General features: G+C 40.0%; 1 protein-coding gene across 1 annotated transcript; it reads right to left on the bottom strand.

The window, feature by feature from the left end:
- Nucleotides 1-49: 49 nt before the first annotated feature.
- Nucleotides 50-13,402, bottom strand: LOC124286259. Its single transcript, XM_046722605.1, is given in 5 exon segments — nucleotides 50-1,894; nucleotides 4,457-4,647; nucleotides 5,136-6,601; nucleotides 6,604-12,676; nucleotides 12,678-13,402. Coding segments are annotated over 5 exon segments (9,570 nt in total). The 3' UTR covers nucleotides 50-779.
- Nucleotides 13,403-19,618: the final 6,216 nt, after the last annotated feature.

Here is a 19,618-nt window from a genome sequence, read left to right as displayed (position 1 = left end):
GCAGTCGTCTGTAACCTTATGAAAGCTGACAACAAAACAAAACAGATCATAGCTCTCATAACGTTTATTCAAAAATATTTGGTTTCATTTATTTTGGTTTAGTCATAAATATACACAAGAAAGTAACAGTAAAGGGATGGAAATTCAATAAAAGTAATTTCGTACCCTGATATGTAACATATTTAGTCATACAAACAGAAACTGAACCTGGAAACATCAATCCACTATATTTCCTCTCTTGACACCCAGGCTTGTTATGGTTACAGAGGAAATATGGTACATCAAATTTGATTACAGGTAACAAAAACCATAAGAAAGAGCTTACTCTATGTAACTGTTTAGAGCACTGTATGGTGGAAACTAGGTGCAATACAAATCCATTATTATGAGATTATCAGACACAACAATGGCTACAACACTCTAAACAATCAAATATACAAACATCTGGCAGTGCAATTTGTTTGGTTTTGTGACACAACATTCAAGCCCGAATTTTGAGGGGTTTATTCTCAACATCATCATAACAAGGTCCTGAGAGCAAATCAACTGACCAATCATCTGCTGGAAAAACTCTGATCACTCTTATTGTAACATCAAGTTTACATTTCCAATGCAAATATCTGAACAAATAATGTAACAGGGATAACAAAATAGCATTGAAAATATGAGAAGTGATTCTATAAAGGGAGACCAACTTTCATTACTTCCCCTTGAGTTGCATCATTCCTTTACTTTCACAAATACAAATGGTCAAATTTCCACATATGAGGAACGAGAAATCACTTCATTGAGAGCCAGCTATGCAGAGTGTCAAAGACATTGCCTGAATCATCTTTCCTTTGTCTCTCCTCTGGTTCTTTCACCTTAGGAAGAACAACCTCATTTTGGCAACCTGACTCAGGAAACTCCCCATCAATTTCGTCAGCAGAGGCACTGCCATTCTCTTTATCATCAAACGAACTGTCCAAATATTTGGAATTGTCCTGCATAGATCCATTGCCACTGCTTGGTTTACTGTCTGCTTCGACGACTTCATGGCCTTCCTTGCTGTCTTTATCCTGTCTCATTTCAACATTGGGGACAACAGCATCTTCTACAAATGCTGATACTTCAGCAAGATCAAAATCTGGAGTCTCTTCCAATTCTCCTATGCTTGAAGACACCACTGCTTGAGGATCACAGTCATCAGACACAGAGGTAATGGCTTTTTCATCCTCCACTGGAATAGCTTGACTACTTTCGTCTGCAGGATGATCTTCAGGATGATGTTCAGTGTGATCTGCAGGATGCGCTCCAGCCTCCCCTACAACATTGACAACATTCCTATCTTCTTTTCTCTCTGATGCTGTCTTGTCCACAACAACTTCTATTCCCACAACATCCACATCCACATCCACATCCACATCCTCATAGCAGACACTTTTATGTTCTCTTGTCATCATCTCTTCCAAGTCATGTTGGGTCATAGTTGTAATATCCTTGACCACAACTTGTGGATCCAAATCAACCAGTTTGGGCAGGTTTGTTTTCTCTGCTTTTAGATACTCAACGTAGCTAGAACAAGATGAAAGGTCAAGTACAGTTTGTTCCATGTCTGGATGTTGATTGGCTGAATGGAACTTCACGTGAGCACGTGTATATGCACTATAGTCACAATGAGCACACTTAAAAGAGCGGTTTTCAAAGTGAGTCGTAATGTGAAAGCTGAAGTCTGATTGGTCAGTAGCAACAAAGGGACAGAAACCACATTTAAGAGGCGAGTCATTCAACAGGTCTGTTTTGAGATGTTTGAAAGTTCCATGTAACGGCAGGTGGAGCCTATATTGGTATAAGCTCTCATTTCGATAGGAGCAGAAGTTGCAACAGTACGTCACTGACTGACTTATTCGTCTCTCTGTAAATAAAGCAACAAGCATGATAAAACACTGTTGAAGTTATGAATGAGAAATACAAATAACCTGACTTGCAATGGAAGTAACTGCACTGGTTCCGTTCCGTAGACATATGAAAGTAATGCCAAGCCAAATGGCAAGGTTTTTGTTCTTAACGACCTAACACATTTCAGCATAAGTACTTAAAATATTTCTACTAAAATGAAAACAAATCACTCTGCCACACATTTGACAGTGAAAGGCAGCATCATATCATTAAACACAAATTTCATCATTTTTCTTAAATCCTTTATTCTCAAGCCTACTTTTCTTTCTTTTCTAACTTAGTCTCTTACAGAAAGTACATATTGTAACTATTATTATTATAGTCATTGCTGGAAAGTATGTAATTTCAGATGGCTTTGCGATAAGTTTGCTTTATCAATGTTTAAACGTTGTTTCAGATGCTGAATCTATGTGATTTGATTGTCAAGTAAATATTTCTTTGCTCACTCTCAACTTGCTTGAACAGCCCAAAAAGATGGTCAGTTAATATTGTGACCAAGCATGCATGGAATGAAACAATAACATAAATGGTAACAGGCCCCCACATAATTAAAACCATACATGCATGATCTTAGAAATAAGGCAAACAGGAGTTGTCTCCCTTACACCACACCACACATGGATTTCAATATCAGCGGTCCAAGAATGAGTGGCATTAGCTGAACATGCAAAAATGGAAGCCATTCCATATATTTAAATGTCACAAGAGTCCTTCAACAACTGATTTGCACAGACAGGGCTGGACATTAAGTGCGCGCTTTGGGGATTTTAAACATTTTGTGTTACTTTATGTCTTGCATTACTGGTAAGAATATAGCCCTAGGTAACCTAGACATTCATTCTTCAAATTTTTAATTCAATATCATATTTTTCGCTGAAAATTCCAACACCATAGCCTAAACAAGCTTGTCTCCTAGAAGCCAGATGCTAAACTTGCACCTCAGATTAAGGAAAGTTAAGAGTGAAGACTTCTTCAATCGTGATTACAGCCAAAATACAGGAATTATGGCAAGGATGGATCATTACAAAGGCTGTATATGCAAATGCTGTATCATGATAATTCAAAATGACTCAAATTAAAGTAGAAACAAATATACAGTTCTGTTAAAAGACATATGAGAAGAATTCCCGTCATGAAGTCTAGTATCGCGAGAAATTTCCTTCTTACTGAAGACCACACAAAACTGTTGACCATGAGAAAGTTCAAACAATGGCCAGTATTCCAGCAACATCACGGCGGGGAACTGAAATATCTCTGGATTTGAACTAATACAGACTGTGTATGAGTGAGTCTGGTTTTACGCCTTTTTTAGCAATATTCCAGCAATATCACGGCGGGGACACCACAAATGGGCTTCTCACATTGTGCCCATATGGACTGTATGAAGGTTTTACCATGAGCATGAAATATGACAGAAGTTGGGATGAAGCCTTGTTTAAATTAAACAAACACTCAAGCATGATTAAGATGTTAGTTTTATGTGATACTGATTAACCTTAACTGTATTAGTGACAAGTTAGTTTAAGAGAAACAGGCAAAACAGTAATTAGTAACAACAAGAGTACGTGGGCGAGTTGGGCGTAACACCAATTTGAACAGTGTTTTAGTGATGTAATGGCATCTCAGCTTATGTTGGAGGGAAGCCCAAAGTGATGTTGGTCTGAGACCACTTTGGTGAAACTTGCGAGAATAAGTGTGGTGATGAAAAACCGAGAAACATAACCAGACCAAACCAGATTTGAAACTAGAAAGGCCTGATCATAAGTTTCTGGAGTGCCCAAGGGAAGCAACTCTGTATAGAAAACTCTATTAATGTGCCACCTGATTGATAGCAGAACAGTCAAATGTTCATGGTCATGGACTGAAAATTTGTAAGATGGTTGTGAGTGGTTCTAAGCAAAGCAGACATGACAAAATAGGAGATATGAGTTGTCTGAATTCTGCCCACCATGAAAATGTGACTGATTGCTTTCACTGCTAAAACTTACATCACAAACCCTGTTCCTTTCTCTGATATTAGTCTTTCCATCTAGAAGGCGAAATTGAGGACACTAATAATGCAAACTATGACTGCTTTGGGAGCACCAGAGGAGGTTAGTAGTTAAGTGAGTGAGTGAGTATGGTTTCATGCTGCTGTTCCAGCAATATCACAGCAGGGGACACCAGAAATGAGCTTCACACATTGTACCCATGTGGGGAATCGAACCTGGTTCTTCAGGGTGAAGAGTGAATGCTTTTATCACTTGAATACCCAACCACCCTGTTAGTGGTTAAGGGGATGGTGTCCAAGTGTTCAGCAGATATGACCAAATTACAACTCAAAATTCACATTTTTCAAATGATTGCGTTAGCTTGAAAAATACCCATGAACATGAGACAACCAAAAACATGATAAATGTAATAATGTAGCAAGATCAAAACAATTTGCTGTACCGACTTCAAGTAAGCGTTGACCATACAGCTCTAATGTGGGACAACTGAAGCAGCAGAGCAAAACGTTTAAGAATAGGAAACCAACCATCAACAGCTGCAGCTGATAATGCCTCATCCAGCAACTCTTGCTTCACAGATATGGTGGAGGCAACCGAGGCAGAGGGTTGCGTTGATGTGGCTTGAGGTGGTCTGTGGCCAGCATTCTTTTCCAGCATGTGAAGCATCCAGATCTCCTGGCCAGGATGGAAAGTGCGCTGGTGCTTCTCCAGGTATTCCCTGCACAACACCATATCCAGTCAGTGATGACACAATAAACTTTAGTCCACAAACATTTGTAAAGATTACAGGTTCTTAAACAGGCCTGTTATACCATCACATATATTTTTATTATTTAAAACCATTTGAAATTCAGGTGGCAAATGAACTTCATGTTATCCATTCATATTGAAATGATATGAAAATACGTCACATATTTTCTGATTCCTGTCAAGATGGCAGACTAGATTTCGTTCACACTGTTTCACATTTTCTTTATATCAACAAACCTAAACCCCATAATTATTTGGTAAGCTTTTGGATTTATAAACCACTGAAATTAAACAGATCAATTAAACAAAACAACAGAACTTTCAATAAACTAAAAAGATAATGAACATTTACTGAATCTGAAATAAGTACATCTAAATCTAAATAGCGCATGGTCCAGTTCAGCCAAGCTTTCTGAAAAGGAGTAACGTAATGTAAAGGATGTTGACGCTACTCACTTGTTACTGTAGCGGAGATGGCAGTAGGCACAGAGGTACTTCTTGGGCAGATGACATCGGCAGTGACTCACCATGGCTGGGAGATACCAGGCTGAGAACGAACACTTGTTGCAGTAGAACTTGGTCTTTCCAGTATTGAGTTTTTTGGAGGCATACAAGTCATAAATCTTGGGGATTTCAGCCAGGTTTCCGCTTTCCACTATCTCCCCATCAATGGTACAGATGTTACCTTGACGAGTGTCCACCCAGAGGAAGTCCTTGTCTTGATGTGCTTTAGTGTGGTGTTGACGCATTTGATCCACACACACTGTGTGTGGGATGTCACACCAATAGCAGGCTATGTCTTTGGTCACAGCCTTGCTGTCTCGATCAAGGCCTGTTTTCATGTACTTCTTCTTCAAGGACTTTGCCGGTGACATGGGCATCTTCATTGATCTCTTTATACCTTTGAACTTGAATTCAGTTGACGGTTTACCTTCTTTTAACTTTTCAGAACTGACAGGTTTTGTAGGAACAGCCACTGAGTCACTATCTGGAGGAGCACCAAGATTTACAAGAAGAGCATTTTTTCTGGACTCCTCCAAGAATCGGTTAATCTTCTGCTCCTTTTTCTCATGTTTTCTATACTGAAAGTTGTCTGAATGTTGCAGGCTGCGTACATGTTTGCGAAGTTCATCAGTGGAAGCATAAGGCTGGCTACAAGAACTGCAAGTGTATGGCCTATATTCAAGATGGCGATTGAGGTGACACCTCATCTTGCTGCCAGCATTGTTTTTGAGGCCACAGATTCTACAGATGTACCTCCATGGCTGGGGAGAAATGATGCAGAGTTTGCTGGAGTGATGCATGGCTTTATGGTGGTCCTTCAGTGCTTGAATTCCAGGTGCCTTGAAGGTACAATATCCACAGTACAACATCTGGGATTCAGTAAATGTTCCTCTTTTAACAGAGGACTTTTTTATCACATGTTCATGTGTTGACACAGTGACATCTGGGTCTGAGCTGGCAGTTGACTTATCACCTGCAGCCGAGTTAAAAGTTTCTCCACTTCCAGGAGCATGGTTTTCTCGAGTATGTTTTATAATATTTTCTGCAGTGTTTGTTTCAAAGTTACAATATGCACAGGCATAATGCTTGACAGTCTGACCTGGACTGGAGGACGAATGGGGATCTGGCTTTGGTTCTTTGGGTTCTTCCTTCACACTGGTTGGTGTGTCCTTAGTGTCTCTGAGCAGAGATTTTCCTCCATGCTCAACTTCTATATGTTGATTCAGTAGGACCTTACTGTAACTTTTGTATCCACAATATTCACATTGCAGTTCTCTATATCTCTCATGAATCCTCAAAACATGTCGATAAACATTGGATCTGTGTAAAGATGTAAATCTGCACTTTTCACAAACATACTTCTTGAAACTTCCCTCCTCTATGCATACAACCTTAATCTCAGTGGTAACATCGACCATGCGGAAGTTGTCTTCAGCTTCTTTGGTGTAATTGCTGAGTCAAGTTGAGATGGTTCAGCAGGTTCTAAAGACTTCCTCTTCTTTCCAAACATTGCAACCACCATCTGCTTCTTATCAGCCTCCGTTGGTTTTTTGTCTTCTTCATCATCTTGGTATTCTGTCATAGACTTAGTTGGAGTCATGACAGGATCTGGAATATCTTCATCATAGTATGTGGGCGGCTTCCTTCCTGAGGTATGTGATCCAGTTCCACTGGCCACCTCACGCAAAACCTCTTGTATTCTGTGATCCATGTCAACTTCTAGGATTCTTGCTTGAGGTGCCACTTTTGGATGAGCTTCTTTCATGTGAGAGACCACAATGTACTTCTCTGCTCCCTGAACATGGCAGTGAGTGCACCCATATAGTCCAATCTTTAAATGCTTCATAAGTATGTGACGATGGATAGCATACTTTCTTGGGAACTTCCATTTGCAAAGGTTACACTTGTAACTGTCATTCTTCTTGGAAAACAGAGGCATCAGCTTGTTGTGGAGTTTGTCTTTACCAAGGCAATATGCCTGTGGACCAAAGGATTTTACAGGTGAGGGAGAAAAGAGGGGCTTTACATCTACTGACCCTGGTTCTGACTTAACAACATTGTATGTGTTGAGAAATTCTTGTACCTTTCCCTCCATATTGATGTTCAGTGGCTCAAACTTGATGGGTTGGTTCTTATGCTGCTCGAGGATGTGGTCAATGACGACATGTTTCTCAACCCCTTCAAAGTTACAATGTCCACACTTGAGGAGGGATACCTTCAGGTGGTTCACAACTATATGCCGATGAATGGCATATTTTCTTGAAAATTCAACACTGCACAAATTGCATTTATTTTTTCCTTCACTGCATGTGTATAGACATAGAAGTTTCTCATCCAAGTATGAGGTGCCTAGAGGACCAGACATCTTGTTCGCACCATGAATGTCCTTCCCTGGACTGCCAGAGTGGACAGAAAGATGTTTGTTGTCCATAAAGGTCACATTGTCCCCAGAAGGTGGAGGACTTGTTGTTGCAGCAGCAACAACTTTCTTCTGATGTGCCAAGAACTCTGCAACTTTCTTTGGTATATCATTCTGCACTTCCTCCACACAATTCTGGTGATCTGGATGGTTGGTTCTAATATGACGGCCGATCTTGTACTTTTGCAGACCCTGGTGGGAACAGTATGGGCACTTTACAAGAAAGATATTCAGATGACGCAGAAGATGAATATGCATAAAGAACTTCTTTGGTTTCACAGAATTACAAATGAGGCACTGCTGTCTGTCTCCAAAGTTCTTGTAAAGACATGCAATCTGTTCATCTAAATCACCAGAGCCAATGATGCAACTTTCATCTCTCTCTTGAGGTGAAATTGGTCTCTTTAGTTTTTTCATTGTTGCATGTTCTTGTTTCATCGACACAGCATGTGCAGCTTCACCAGAACCAGTTTGCCAACCTGGCCATGTACATTTTCCCATTGCTGTAATCTCTGGATGATCTTTTGTGAGGTGAAGAACCAGATTCCGTCTGAAGTAGGTTGTAAAGTATGGGCATTTAGGACATTTAACAGCTTGAGTGAAGACTTGTCTGTCGGGCACAAGAAGCACTTCATTATTGAGAGTGGATGGTAAACCAAAGAACATTTTTCCACTTGGACAAATCTGTTCGACTGCTGTACCCTTGTTTCTTATAACCAACATAACACTAGGATGGTTTGTCTTCATATGGTCAATAAAAGCTGATCGGTACCCAGAAGCATAGTAGCAATTGCAGCATCTTGCTGGTGAACTGAGCTGGTCACCAGCCACAGCTTCTGGAATGACATACACCTGTTCAATCACGTCAACAGGACTTGGTGTCACCTCAGGTGCAGGTCTGATCGATGTGTCGTCATCTTCAGGTTGTGGATGATCAACACCAGTTTCCATATCCTCCTCATCAACATCATCATCAGAGTCCGCATTCATAGACATGCCAAGTATTCCTCCTTTTGTGGTGTTGTGAAGTTGAACATGAACTTCAAACTGTCCTCTATTGTTTGTGGCAAATGAACAAGTTTCACACTGAAACTTATCAATGCCATGACCGCTTGAGGATGTCACTGCAACAGGAGCTTCAGTAACTGACGTCTCCGAGAAAGAATTGTCCGTGCCACTACAATCAATGGTCACTATCTTTCGCACAAGAACCATTGGTTTCCCTCTATGTTTGTCCCTGATGTGAGCATAGACAATTTCTCTTGCGGTTGAGGAGAGACTGCAGTACCTACACCTCAAGAAATCCAGTGTGATTTTTCCAAGATTAGCATGTTTTTTAACATGAGATTTCAAATCTGCTGCTTTCGGGACAAGATATCTGCAAAAAGGACACTTAAACTTCTTTGACATATTTTCCTGACAGGTGTCACTTGATGAGGAACCGTGTTTGGGAGGAGAAACCCAAGCCACTTGCTTTGCAAGCGAATGTTTGTCTGCATCCGTTGAAGACTGCGCTGCTGCTTTAACAACCTTATGTTCTCTCTGGTAGTGAATCTGCAGATGAAGCTTGTGTCTGGTCTGATAGTTGCAGTGCTCACATTCAAGAACTCTGCTCTCCACAATCCTTTCCACAACAGAAAACATATCCTCCTCATTTCCTTCATTAAAATGAAGTTCATCTCTGGTACGAATGTGTCTCAACATCACGTAACGTTGATTAGTGTCAAAATCACACCTTTTACAACAATACATCCAATATTTGATCAAACCAGGATGACAATTAATATGCAGTCTGAATTTTTGCGAACTATCAAATCCTTGAGGACAATACAGGCATCGAAATCTGTGTCTTTTGATAACAGGTAGACCATGACACTTCATATGACTTTCAAGTCGTTTCTGATCTCGAGCTACAAATGTACAGTGACTACACTTTGGAGCTTTTATCTGTTTCTCAGGAGGTGAACCATCAGTAGGAGTCTTTGTAGCAGCAGCAGCAGCACGGGCACCGGATGATATCTTCCCGTAGTCATTGTCACATACTGTATTTTCTACTTTCACTTTTGTGGCATCAGACTGTGAAGTAGTTTCATTGTGTTTGAGGGTAGTGTAAGTGGCTGAGCTTGAGGTACTACTAATTTGCTTTTTCTCAGGAACTGCTGATGATGCAGCACCTGGTATTGATGTTGTTTCTTGCACCAGTGCAGAATCACGTTTGTACTGAGCCTTCACCTGCTTATAGTTGTTGACCTTTCTGTCTTTGCAAATGATCTGTTTAGCAACAGACACCATCTTGGCCTTTCCAGGATGGTATTCTGAGATGTGCTTCAGGATCATCCTCCTGTCCGTTCCCTTACAAGCACAGTGTGGGCAGTTCACAACATGAATAAAGTTCTCATCAAAATGACTCACAAGTTCCTTAACATCAGAAAATGTTTCATTACACTCTTTGCAAATGTACAAAGTTATATCATGATGTAGAATTTGCATATGATTGAGCAAATCTGAAAGAAGGTTGGTGCCAAATTTACATCTCTGCATTCCACACAGATACAATGGAGCAATCTTGCTGTAATTGTGAGCATGGTTGGTGATGTGCCTTAACAAGCTCTCTTCAGTATGTGCAAGCCAGCCACAATAGTAACAAGGGAAGACTTTCTCTCCAGCATGCCCCATGAACAGATGGTCTCGGAATTCGACGGAATTGAGGCAACTGAAATTACAGTTCAATCCACACACATAGAAATTTGGATTACGCATGTGCTTCATCTGAGCTGGAGTAATGCCTGGTACTGTTGGTGGTTTTGGTTCGGTTGTTTTGGATGCAGGTTGAGTTGATGCTGGTGGTGGTGATGAGGACATGCCAACAGAAGTGGGGAATGCAGCTGTTCCAGACAAGAGTTGCCCAAGCTTGGACTGCTGTGGTTTTGATGGAGTCACAGATTCAACATCAACGTCAGCAGTTTGTTCTGAAGTTTTGAACACAGTCTTATCTGCTTCTTCAGATATGGTTTCTTTGGTATTGTGAACAGATATCCGTCCATCTTTAAATACATCAATAACCAATCCACTTGTGTCATCAACAGATGTGTCTGTTGTTTCGACTGATTGTGCCTCCGGAGTAGTCATCTCAGAATCATCGCCGTCCTTACCTTCTGCAGGCTTGCAAAATTCATCTCCATCAAGGGAAAATGATGCAACAATTTTCAAGCCCATGTCTCCTAAATCATTGCTGCTAGTATCATCAGCCTTCTCGCCAGAGTTAATATTACTTGACTCAGAATGCTGAACTTGATCATGATCTTTATGACACACCTCATCAGTGACTGTATTTTCCGAGGCCACATCATCATGACAACTAGATTGTTCTTGTGCATGTCTTCCATCACCTTCTACATGATCAGAAATCCCTGCTCGACTTTCTTCATAATCAAGATTTGTTCTGCCCTCATGGGTCTCACTATCCACAGCCTTATGTTTGTCTTCTTGAGCATCACTGCTGGACCCTCTCTGTGTGTTTGCAGCTGAGTTTGGAAAAGCATCCCCAGGAATTTCCATTTCAATGTCCTTGGATTCACCTCCTGTTATATCCTGTCCTGCAATATCATTGACAACACTTATAGGGTGACAATCTCCTGACACATCCCTCTCAATAGAATCACCCTCCCCATCTCCTGAAACTTCCTTCTGAATGTTGTTCTCAAAATCTCCCGAAACTTCCATGTCAATTGAATTGTCCTTACCATCTCCTGAAACATCTTTATGATTGTCCATACCATTTTCTAAAACTTCCTTCCCAGTTGAATGGATCTTGTATCCTACTGAAACTCCTTTCTTGTCACTGTCCTCACTATCTGCCAACATTTCTTTATCATTGTCTTCAACATCTAACATTGCTGTTACAGCCTTTTCTTCCCCTTGAAATGATGCCTCCTTCATGTCATCATCCTCAGCAGCTTCTGATGCTTCATTGACAACATTTCCCTCTATCTTATCTGTTACTTCCTTTTTGTCATTGTCCTCAGAAGAACCTGACACAACCTCACCCAAATCCTTGTTTACGATACTCTTAACTTCCAAAGTATCTAACACTTCATCCTTGTCAACACACTCTGGAACATCATTATCTGATTTTCTTTGTGTCTCTTCAACTTTGGTAATCCTACAAGAATCATCTCTTACAAATGATTCTGGTTTCATAGTGTCATCAGAAAGATTAGTATCAGGAACTTGACTCACATTGTTGATGAGAGCATGGCTCATAGGATCATCTTCTAGCACTTCCTTGTTCTCTTCTTCACAAGAACCAAGGTTTGTTGTTTCCTTCCCTGGACAGTCTGGTGTAATATTTGCTGGAACATCTGACATTTCAGATAGCTCACTGTCTGGAGCATGTGCCTTATCTTTGGTAACCACTTTTGTCATAGAGTCATCTTTGGCTTCATTCTCTGAAACATTACCACTCTTTAAGGAAATGTCTGTACAACCATCGCCATCATCTTTATTGACTTTTAGTTCCTTTCTGTTATCACTGATTTCTTCCAATGTCTCATGCTCTATTTTATCATTTTCTGGTGCATCTTTAGAATCATGTTGTGAGTTCTCTTCAAGTTCTTCACTCTTGTCTCCTATTGGACTATTTCTGGAACCAGGATCTTCTTGTGTTTCTTTGATACCATCCATGACATCCTTCAAATCTTCCACAGGCATGGTTTTGTCTTTGCTAGAGCTACTTTCTAATCTCTCTGGTTTTAAGGAATCATTTTCACTCACACAAGATGTCTGCCTGCATGGTAGCTTGGGCAATGTAGGCTCAGAGCTATCTGATCCAGAAGACGTTCTGGATAGAGTGCCAACAGATCCGATTGATTCCACAGAACGTTTTCGCTTTAAAGACAACTCGCTACCAGAAATAAGCGCACAGAAGACACATGAGTTGTTCTTTTTAGCCTGAAGCATTAGATTCTTTGCTCGACTAAGGGCCTTCAACATACAATTCAGCTTCTTCCCCTTATGCATAGCGGAAAGGTGTTTTCCAACTTCTTTTCTTGAAGCAAAAGCTTCTTTGCAGTAGGCACTGATACGGTTTCAGGATAAGGTGGCACATCAGATGCTCCTCAAAGTGATGACCCTGTCCAGTAAAATCACATTCAGTGCAAGTGAACTCATCTCCACTGTGTGTGACAGTAATCTGTTTCTGGTCTTCATTACTATCATGACTCACAGTACTCTCATTTGAAGGGGTTTTGGCCAGATTAGGTATCTTTGTATCCTTTTCTCCCATCTTCGCTTCAAGACCTTGACCACCTGATCCATCCTTTTCAGGTTCTTTATCCTTGCTTTCCTCATCTACTGGCTTCAGATGCTGACCCTGAGAACTGGATTCCCCATCAGTCACAGTTTCTTGAGAAGTTCCAGAACCTTTAATGTCCTTTCCTTCTACTTTCGACAGTAGACTCTCAGATTGAACTTCACAATCATCCTTAATAAAGAGCTTGCACTTGACATCAGATATTGACAGATCACTACTATCTAAAGTGGGTGTATATTGTTCAACTGGTTCATCAAGGGTAGGTGTTGGGCAATCCAGAGCTGAATATTTTTCATCCACTGTTGGTGTAGCACAATCTCTAGATTCTGAACCTGTCATAGAGCCAGTAGGTAGTTCTGGAGTTTGATCTGCATCATTTGAATTTTGTCCTAACATGGTGTGAAAGTTACAGGTTTCGGACACCACTGGTTCATCTTTTGTTGGGGTAGGAACATCCACATCTGCACCTGATTGTTGAATGCAATTCATTTTCTAATGCTTCTTCATTCCTCAGCAACTGAACCCTGCAAAAAAGAAATATATACATAAACCTCTTCTGCAATGGAGTTAAAGCTTTGCTTTGGGTTAAATCTTGTTACAAAAATGTCCACCTGAGGTACCATGGTTGAGACAAATAATAATAATAGTGTGGAAGTAAAAAATGAAAGCACCACAAAATATTCTCGCAGCATGAAAATGTGAATAGGATGTGTCACTTCAATACACTTAGATTCTTAAGATATTGGCGGGGGAAGCCACTATAGTAACTGGGTAGAAAATGGTAGCACTGAATATACCAACAACCTATAATTCAGACTATTCTGGATTTACAGTCAGTGATGAGTAATAATTCTAAATATCTTTCAAAGAAGTGTATATTGTATCTTTAACTAGATAACATACTGGTGTTACATGTTCACTTTCAAACTGAAAACATGAAAATATAAGTCAATGTACAAGAAGATTCAATGTGAAACCAGCAGATAATGAAGAAATGTCGTACGATTAACAAATGTAGTAAAATTCAAACAGGTCTGCTAACACATTACTGCAAATTAACAGAAGCAGAAACATTTGAAACATTGTTTAATAATAAATACTCATTGTGAGAACTTGCTTGCCAACTAAGGTACAAAACCTTCATTAGTTCGAACTTGGTGACATACTTCGTTGACGATTCAGTTATTGATTCTTGGTATTTGGTTCAAGTCAGATTTAGAAACCGACTTCACCATCAGGCTTTGGCACAAGAATGGAAGGTGAACTGCAATAATTGATTTGGTTCGATAATGTCATTGTCCAGCATGTACTAAACTTCCTTCTCAGAGGCTTCCAGATTGATTGGATTCAAGCAGCAGGGTTGTTGTTTCACAGGCACAGACAGCGTCACCTACATCAACATGACACACCAAATCGGTAGGGCCAGGTTCATCAGACAACAAGTGGGGGGAACTCACAAATTAACTTGGATACTTGAACCTTTTGGACAGATAACAAACGATTGAACTTAACATCTATGTTCGTTGAAATATTTTCACTGTTTAGCCTAGGGTTTGCATAGTCAGCAAAAAGCCATCAAAGTTGACTCGGTCATCAGCAGTGATTGGGAAAGGCAAGGGCCATTTTGCACATTAGAATACAAAATGGCCCATTAAAATTTGAAGTTCACTAATGATACATTCTAAATTCAGAAAATGGTTAATAATTCTGAAAATGACCCATTGTCAAAGTTCTTTATCCCAATCCCTGCATCAGAATAACAATTTCATACAATATCTAGGAGTCTCAGTGAGCTGCTGGTTTTTGGGGGCATACTGTCTAATCCTTTTGATCTGACAAAGTTGTTTCATTTTATGACAGTCTAGTATTTCTTCTTCACAATCAGCCCCACTATATTTCCTATCAATAATACATGGACTATGGTACCTAGCACCTAATGGTCCAGCTGGGATTGGCATAATCACAAAGATTAATCAGCCAGACAGTAATTTCTCTCTTGAGACATTTTGTCATAACTGTCATTTATCCATGACTCTTTCAAATTATCCCAAGCAACTTGAAATGACATACTTCAACAAAATAATTTCAGACCTCCCAATAAACCAATGCTACTTTAAGTGTTTCAGTGGTCCATGAACTGTGTATAGGACTCCTGAACTGACTCCCTCACAAGGAAAGGATGTCTACATCCCAATCTATCTCGGTCCCAAAACAGTAAGTCCTTATCATATTCTCAAGAGTCTGATGTAGCCTCTGTAAAGCTCCCTGAGATTCAGAATCATATGCGCTAACCATTACTTGAATTATTGCTAATTGACGGAAAGTCTGTTGGAAAACACCTGACATATAATGAAAGACCTTAACTGACTGCAAACTCCAAGGCAAACCAACCATGGTGAAGAACTTCACCAAAGCCATGTTAATAACCTGGGCTTTAAGTTTCTGTAAACAATGGTAACTGAACAGCCTCTAGAAACTAGGGGTGAAACGGTATACTGCGGTATTTTGCCTTCAGTACGGTATACTGTAATGCAACCCCAAAATTCAGTAATTTTTCTGTTTTTGAACCGTCATTTTATTAGCCTATTTAAACCTTTTCAAAAATGTCTGGAAATTGAATCGGGTTTTTTCCATGTTATTAAACAATGTAAAGTTTGGCTCTTGTTCATTTCTTGCATTATGATCATATCTCACAAACGGAACCGAAGGTCTAGTACTGCAATGCGTACCGTGATAAGAGCGTACCGTTTCACTCCTACTGGAAACCTTTGGAAGCACAATTGAACATAACCATGTTGTGATTACCTGAGCTAGTTTCAAGCATAGTACCTTCACCATCAATGACGACTCTGCTGAAGTGTTATTCAAAGGCTGGAATGGGTTTCAAAGGTGTGGTTTGGGTTTTCTTATAGAGTTATAAGGTTTGCAAACCATTTGCAAAATTGGGCCCAAAGTAGTGGGATAGGACTTTGTCACCCATTTTGTTCTAACCCACATGACCTGACAAAGGACTTTTATATAATATTATCTACTGATCACATCTATGTGAAATCTGTCAAATTGACCATGACATTTAGCCAAGTAGGCATCCCTATGGTCACCAAGTAGGCATCCCTATGGTCACCAAGTAGACATCCCTATGGTCACCAAGTAGGCATCCCTATGGTCACCAAGTAGGCATCCCTATGGTCACCAAGTGTGCATCCCTGTGGTCACCAAGTAGGCATCCCTATGGTCACCAAGTAGGCATCCCTGTGGTCACCAAGTAGGCATCCCTGTGGTCACCAAGTAGGCATCCCTGTGGTCACCAAGTAGGCATCCCTGTGGTCACCAAGTAGGCATCCCTGTGGTCACCAAGTAGGCATCCCTATGGTCACCAAGTAGGCATCCCTATGGTCACCAAGTAGGCATCCCTATGGTCACCAAGTAGGCATCCCTATGGTCACCAAGTAGGCATCCCTGTGGTCACCAAGTAGGCATCCCTGTGGTCACCAAGTAGGCATCCCTGTGGTCACCAAGTAGGCATCCCTATGGTCACCAAGTAGGCATCCCTGTGATCACCAAGTAGGCATCCCTGTGATCACCAAGTCATCCCTGTGGTCACCAAGTAGGCATCCCTGTGGTCATCAAGTAGGCATCCCTGTGATCACCAAGTAGGCATCCCTGTGGTCACCAAGTAGGCATCCCTATGGTCACCAAGTAGGCATCCCTGTGGTCACCAAGTAGGCATCCCTGTGGTCACCAAGTAGGCATCCCTGTGGTCACCAAGTAGGCATCCCTGTGGTCACCAAGTAGGCATCCCTGTGGTCACCAAGTGTGCTCCCCTTCCTGCTGCCATGTTTCCATATGCTTATGAATTGTAACTATGTTCAGATTGCAGAACTAAAAAGAAGGAATTTGGTCATCTATTAAAACAAAACTTATTAAGGCTTCAGGTGTTCTGGTGATGTGAATCATGTGACATCATTTACTTATGGTCCAACCATTGATTTCCCCTCCATTGATTGAGCCACCTGAACAGTGAACCAACATGTGCACAAAAAATTCCAGAAAACAAAAGAACAAACAAAAGAGAGTTGTGTTTTACGCTGCTTTTAGCAATATTCTAGCAATATCACAGAAATGGGCTTGCACATTGTACCCATTACGGGAATCGAAACCAAACCATACACATTTTCTGTTTTCAACTTATGTGTATTACATGAATGACGTGAATCTACCTTACACTTAGTATAAAAGTATAAAGACCTAAAAAAGATGCTGTGCTTCATTGCAAAAAGTCATCATTACTTTCTCAAATACACATTTTTAAGGGAGAAATGACTTTTGGACAATTCTAACTTGTAACAAGACTGTCAAGTAATCATGATAATGTCATAATGTCACACACAAATAGTTCACAAGTCTCACAGTACTTGAACTGCATTATTTCCCATTTTGCTTAGCCCTTCCTGCAATGCTAATATTCTAAATGAAGCAAGTCTAGATTTCCTAAGGTGCTGAATCTCCCATCCCACTGGGCCTCCTTTACAATTTTAAAGGAATGTTTGTTTCTATCAAAATTGTATATGTTCAGAGGCCAAGAGTTAGTCTGATCTCACTCTTAAATACACATCTGTTACAACAAACAACTGGTTTGTTTCCATTTATCCATAAGAAAATGTATTACCATTTATGTTTATCATGTTTATATCTAAGAAAACATATTTTGAAGCTATTTATCATGAATAAATCAGTTATCAATATAATTACTCCACACCCTAAACATTTATTACTGTTTACGATTCAAAATCAGTGACGTCATTTGCAGGGCTTGTGTATAATTATGCAACATAAACCCTGCTAACTTTTATCTGCCAGTCATGTAACAGTAATCTCGTAGTGGACAGAGACTCTTTTTTGTAATTAGGTTTATGAAAATATGAATATCAACTTGTTTGGTTAGCCAATCACATGCCATGGAATCACATGAAATTGTTTGGTTAACTAATCACTAGACTAACAACTAGTCTATGAAATGAACATATTTTACAGAAAAAAACTCATAATAAAAAAAATAAAATATAATGAAAAGGAGCCCTGAGACTTATTCTTTTCAGAAGCTGTGGAAATCGAGACTTTCCACATTTTCTAGACTTGCGTGGGCTTTCTTGGATATATTTGCTTCAGGGTCTGTATGACAGACTAGCCAATCACATGCAACTATTTCATTAGTTGCCTATTAACACATCTGTGATATTTTCTTAACCAGAAACTAAAACATATCTCACGGTTAGAATGCAGCACAAAATATCCAGAACAGCTACCAGTTGGATAGAACATAATAAACAACACACACTCCAAAACTATACATTGTTTGGTGACATAATTCATGGCTAGAGGAAAGATGTCCACTCCATCAGACAATTCTCTTTGCGATGTGCCACCCAGGTATCAAGGATGGTAAATAGCTAGTGTTGATGACAACTCTGCAAACATGTATCTTCCTACAGAGACTGGCCCCAATCAATATGCCTGCCTCTCTCTGATGTCAGCTCCTCAGAGCAACTGCAATCACAGTTGAAAGAATGCCAGCCATTGCTACACGAACTGCTGCCAGAAGATTGCAAAAGCACTTCACTGCAACACAACCCCCTCAATATTAGTTACCTTCTAAACTTACACGGGAATTGAAAAGGCTGTTGGAGTTTGTATCAGGTCTTTGCTAAGCAGGAAATGTTTGGAACTCATGAATATTTGTATCACAAGTATATTTTCCAGGGCAAGCTCTGACTGTGTCCGCATGCTTTAGAAAAACATACAAGACTAGCTGTGAGACTTGGGTTTCTGACAGGCAGTAGAAAGTGTTTTTAACATGTTGAGAATCAGAGAAGCAGAATTAGCATTAATACTACAGTCCTGCCCAGAACTCAGTCTGGTTTGGACAGCAATAGAACACTTAAAATTTAGCAAACGTTAGAAGTTTTCCTGTACACAGGCTGCACAGAGATAATTGATCAAACTGACTTTGACTTTTAGACCGATTTAGACTACTTATAAACATATATGCTTGTTTGAAGAAATATGTCATTTATTATTCCTCAGGGTAACACACATATGATCTTATTATTCTTATCTCATTATTTTTTCATAATAATAACCATAAATCAATAAATATTAGACATATCACACTCCTTTTCTAGATACTCTCTGCTCAAAAACACTCAGCCATAAGCTCTTTAGAAGAGGATGATTTGAGTGTTGCCTACAAGCTGCTGATTATTGATCTCAAGAATATCAAACCATGTCACTGAAAATAACACATTTCTTTACTGACATCGTGCTCATGGAATCACAATGCCCACCAGCTACGTATTCCATGTAGACTGTCCTAGTTTATGCCCAACACAAGGGCATGACACCAGTGACCTCTATGGTTCAGTCCCCTCAACACAATGTCAATCAATGGCACCTGCCTGTCTCAACGATAGATGCGGCCAATCCCACTGAGTCCAGTTCACAGTCCAGACCCAGTCAACTCTTACTTATATTTATCAGAATATTTACCCGGATGTGATGAACGTCAAGCATCACATCCTGGTTGTTTTGAACACAAATTATAGTCGTAACAAATATGGTGAAACTTATCCTTGTAAGTCAGGCTCATTGTTTAGATATATAAAAATATACTGAACCAAACCTAGTCCTTGTGTAATGACCTAAACA

The sequence above is a fragment of the Haliotis rubra genome, unplaced genomic scaffold (assembly GCF_003918875.1).
Source record: "Haliotis rubra isolate DU_JTF1 unplaced genomic scaffold, ASM391887v1 Scf38, whole genome shotgun sequence".
NCBI lineage: Eukaryota > Metazoa > Mollusca > Gastropoda > Lepetellida > Haliotidae > Haliotis > Haliotis rubra.
This window is presented reverse-complemented; position numbering and strand designations above follow the sequence as displayed.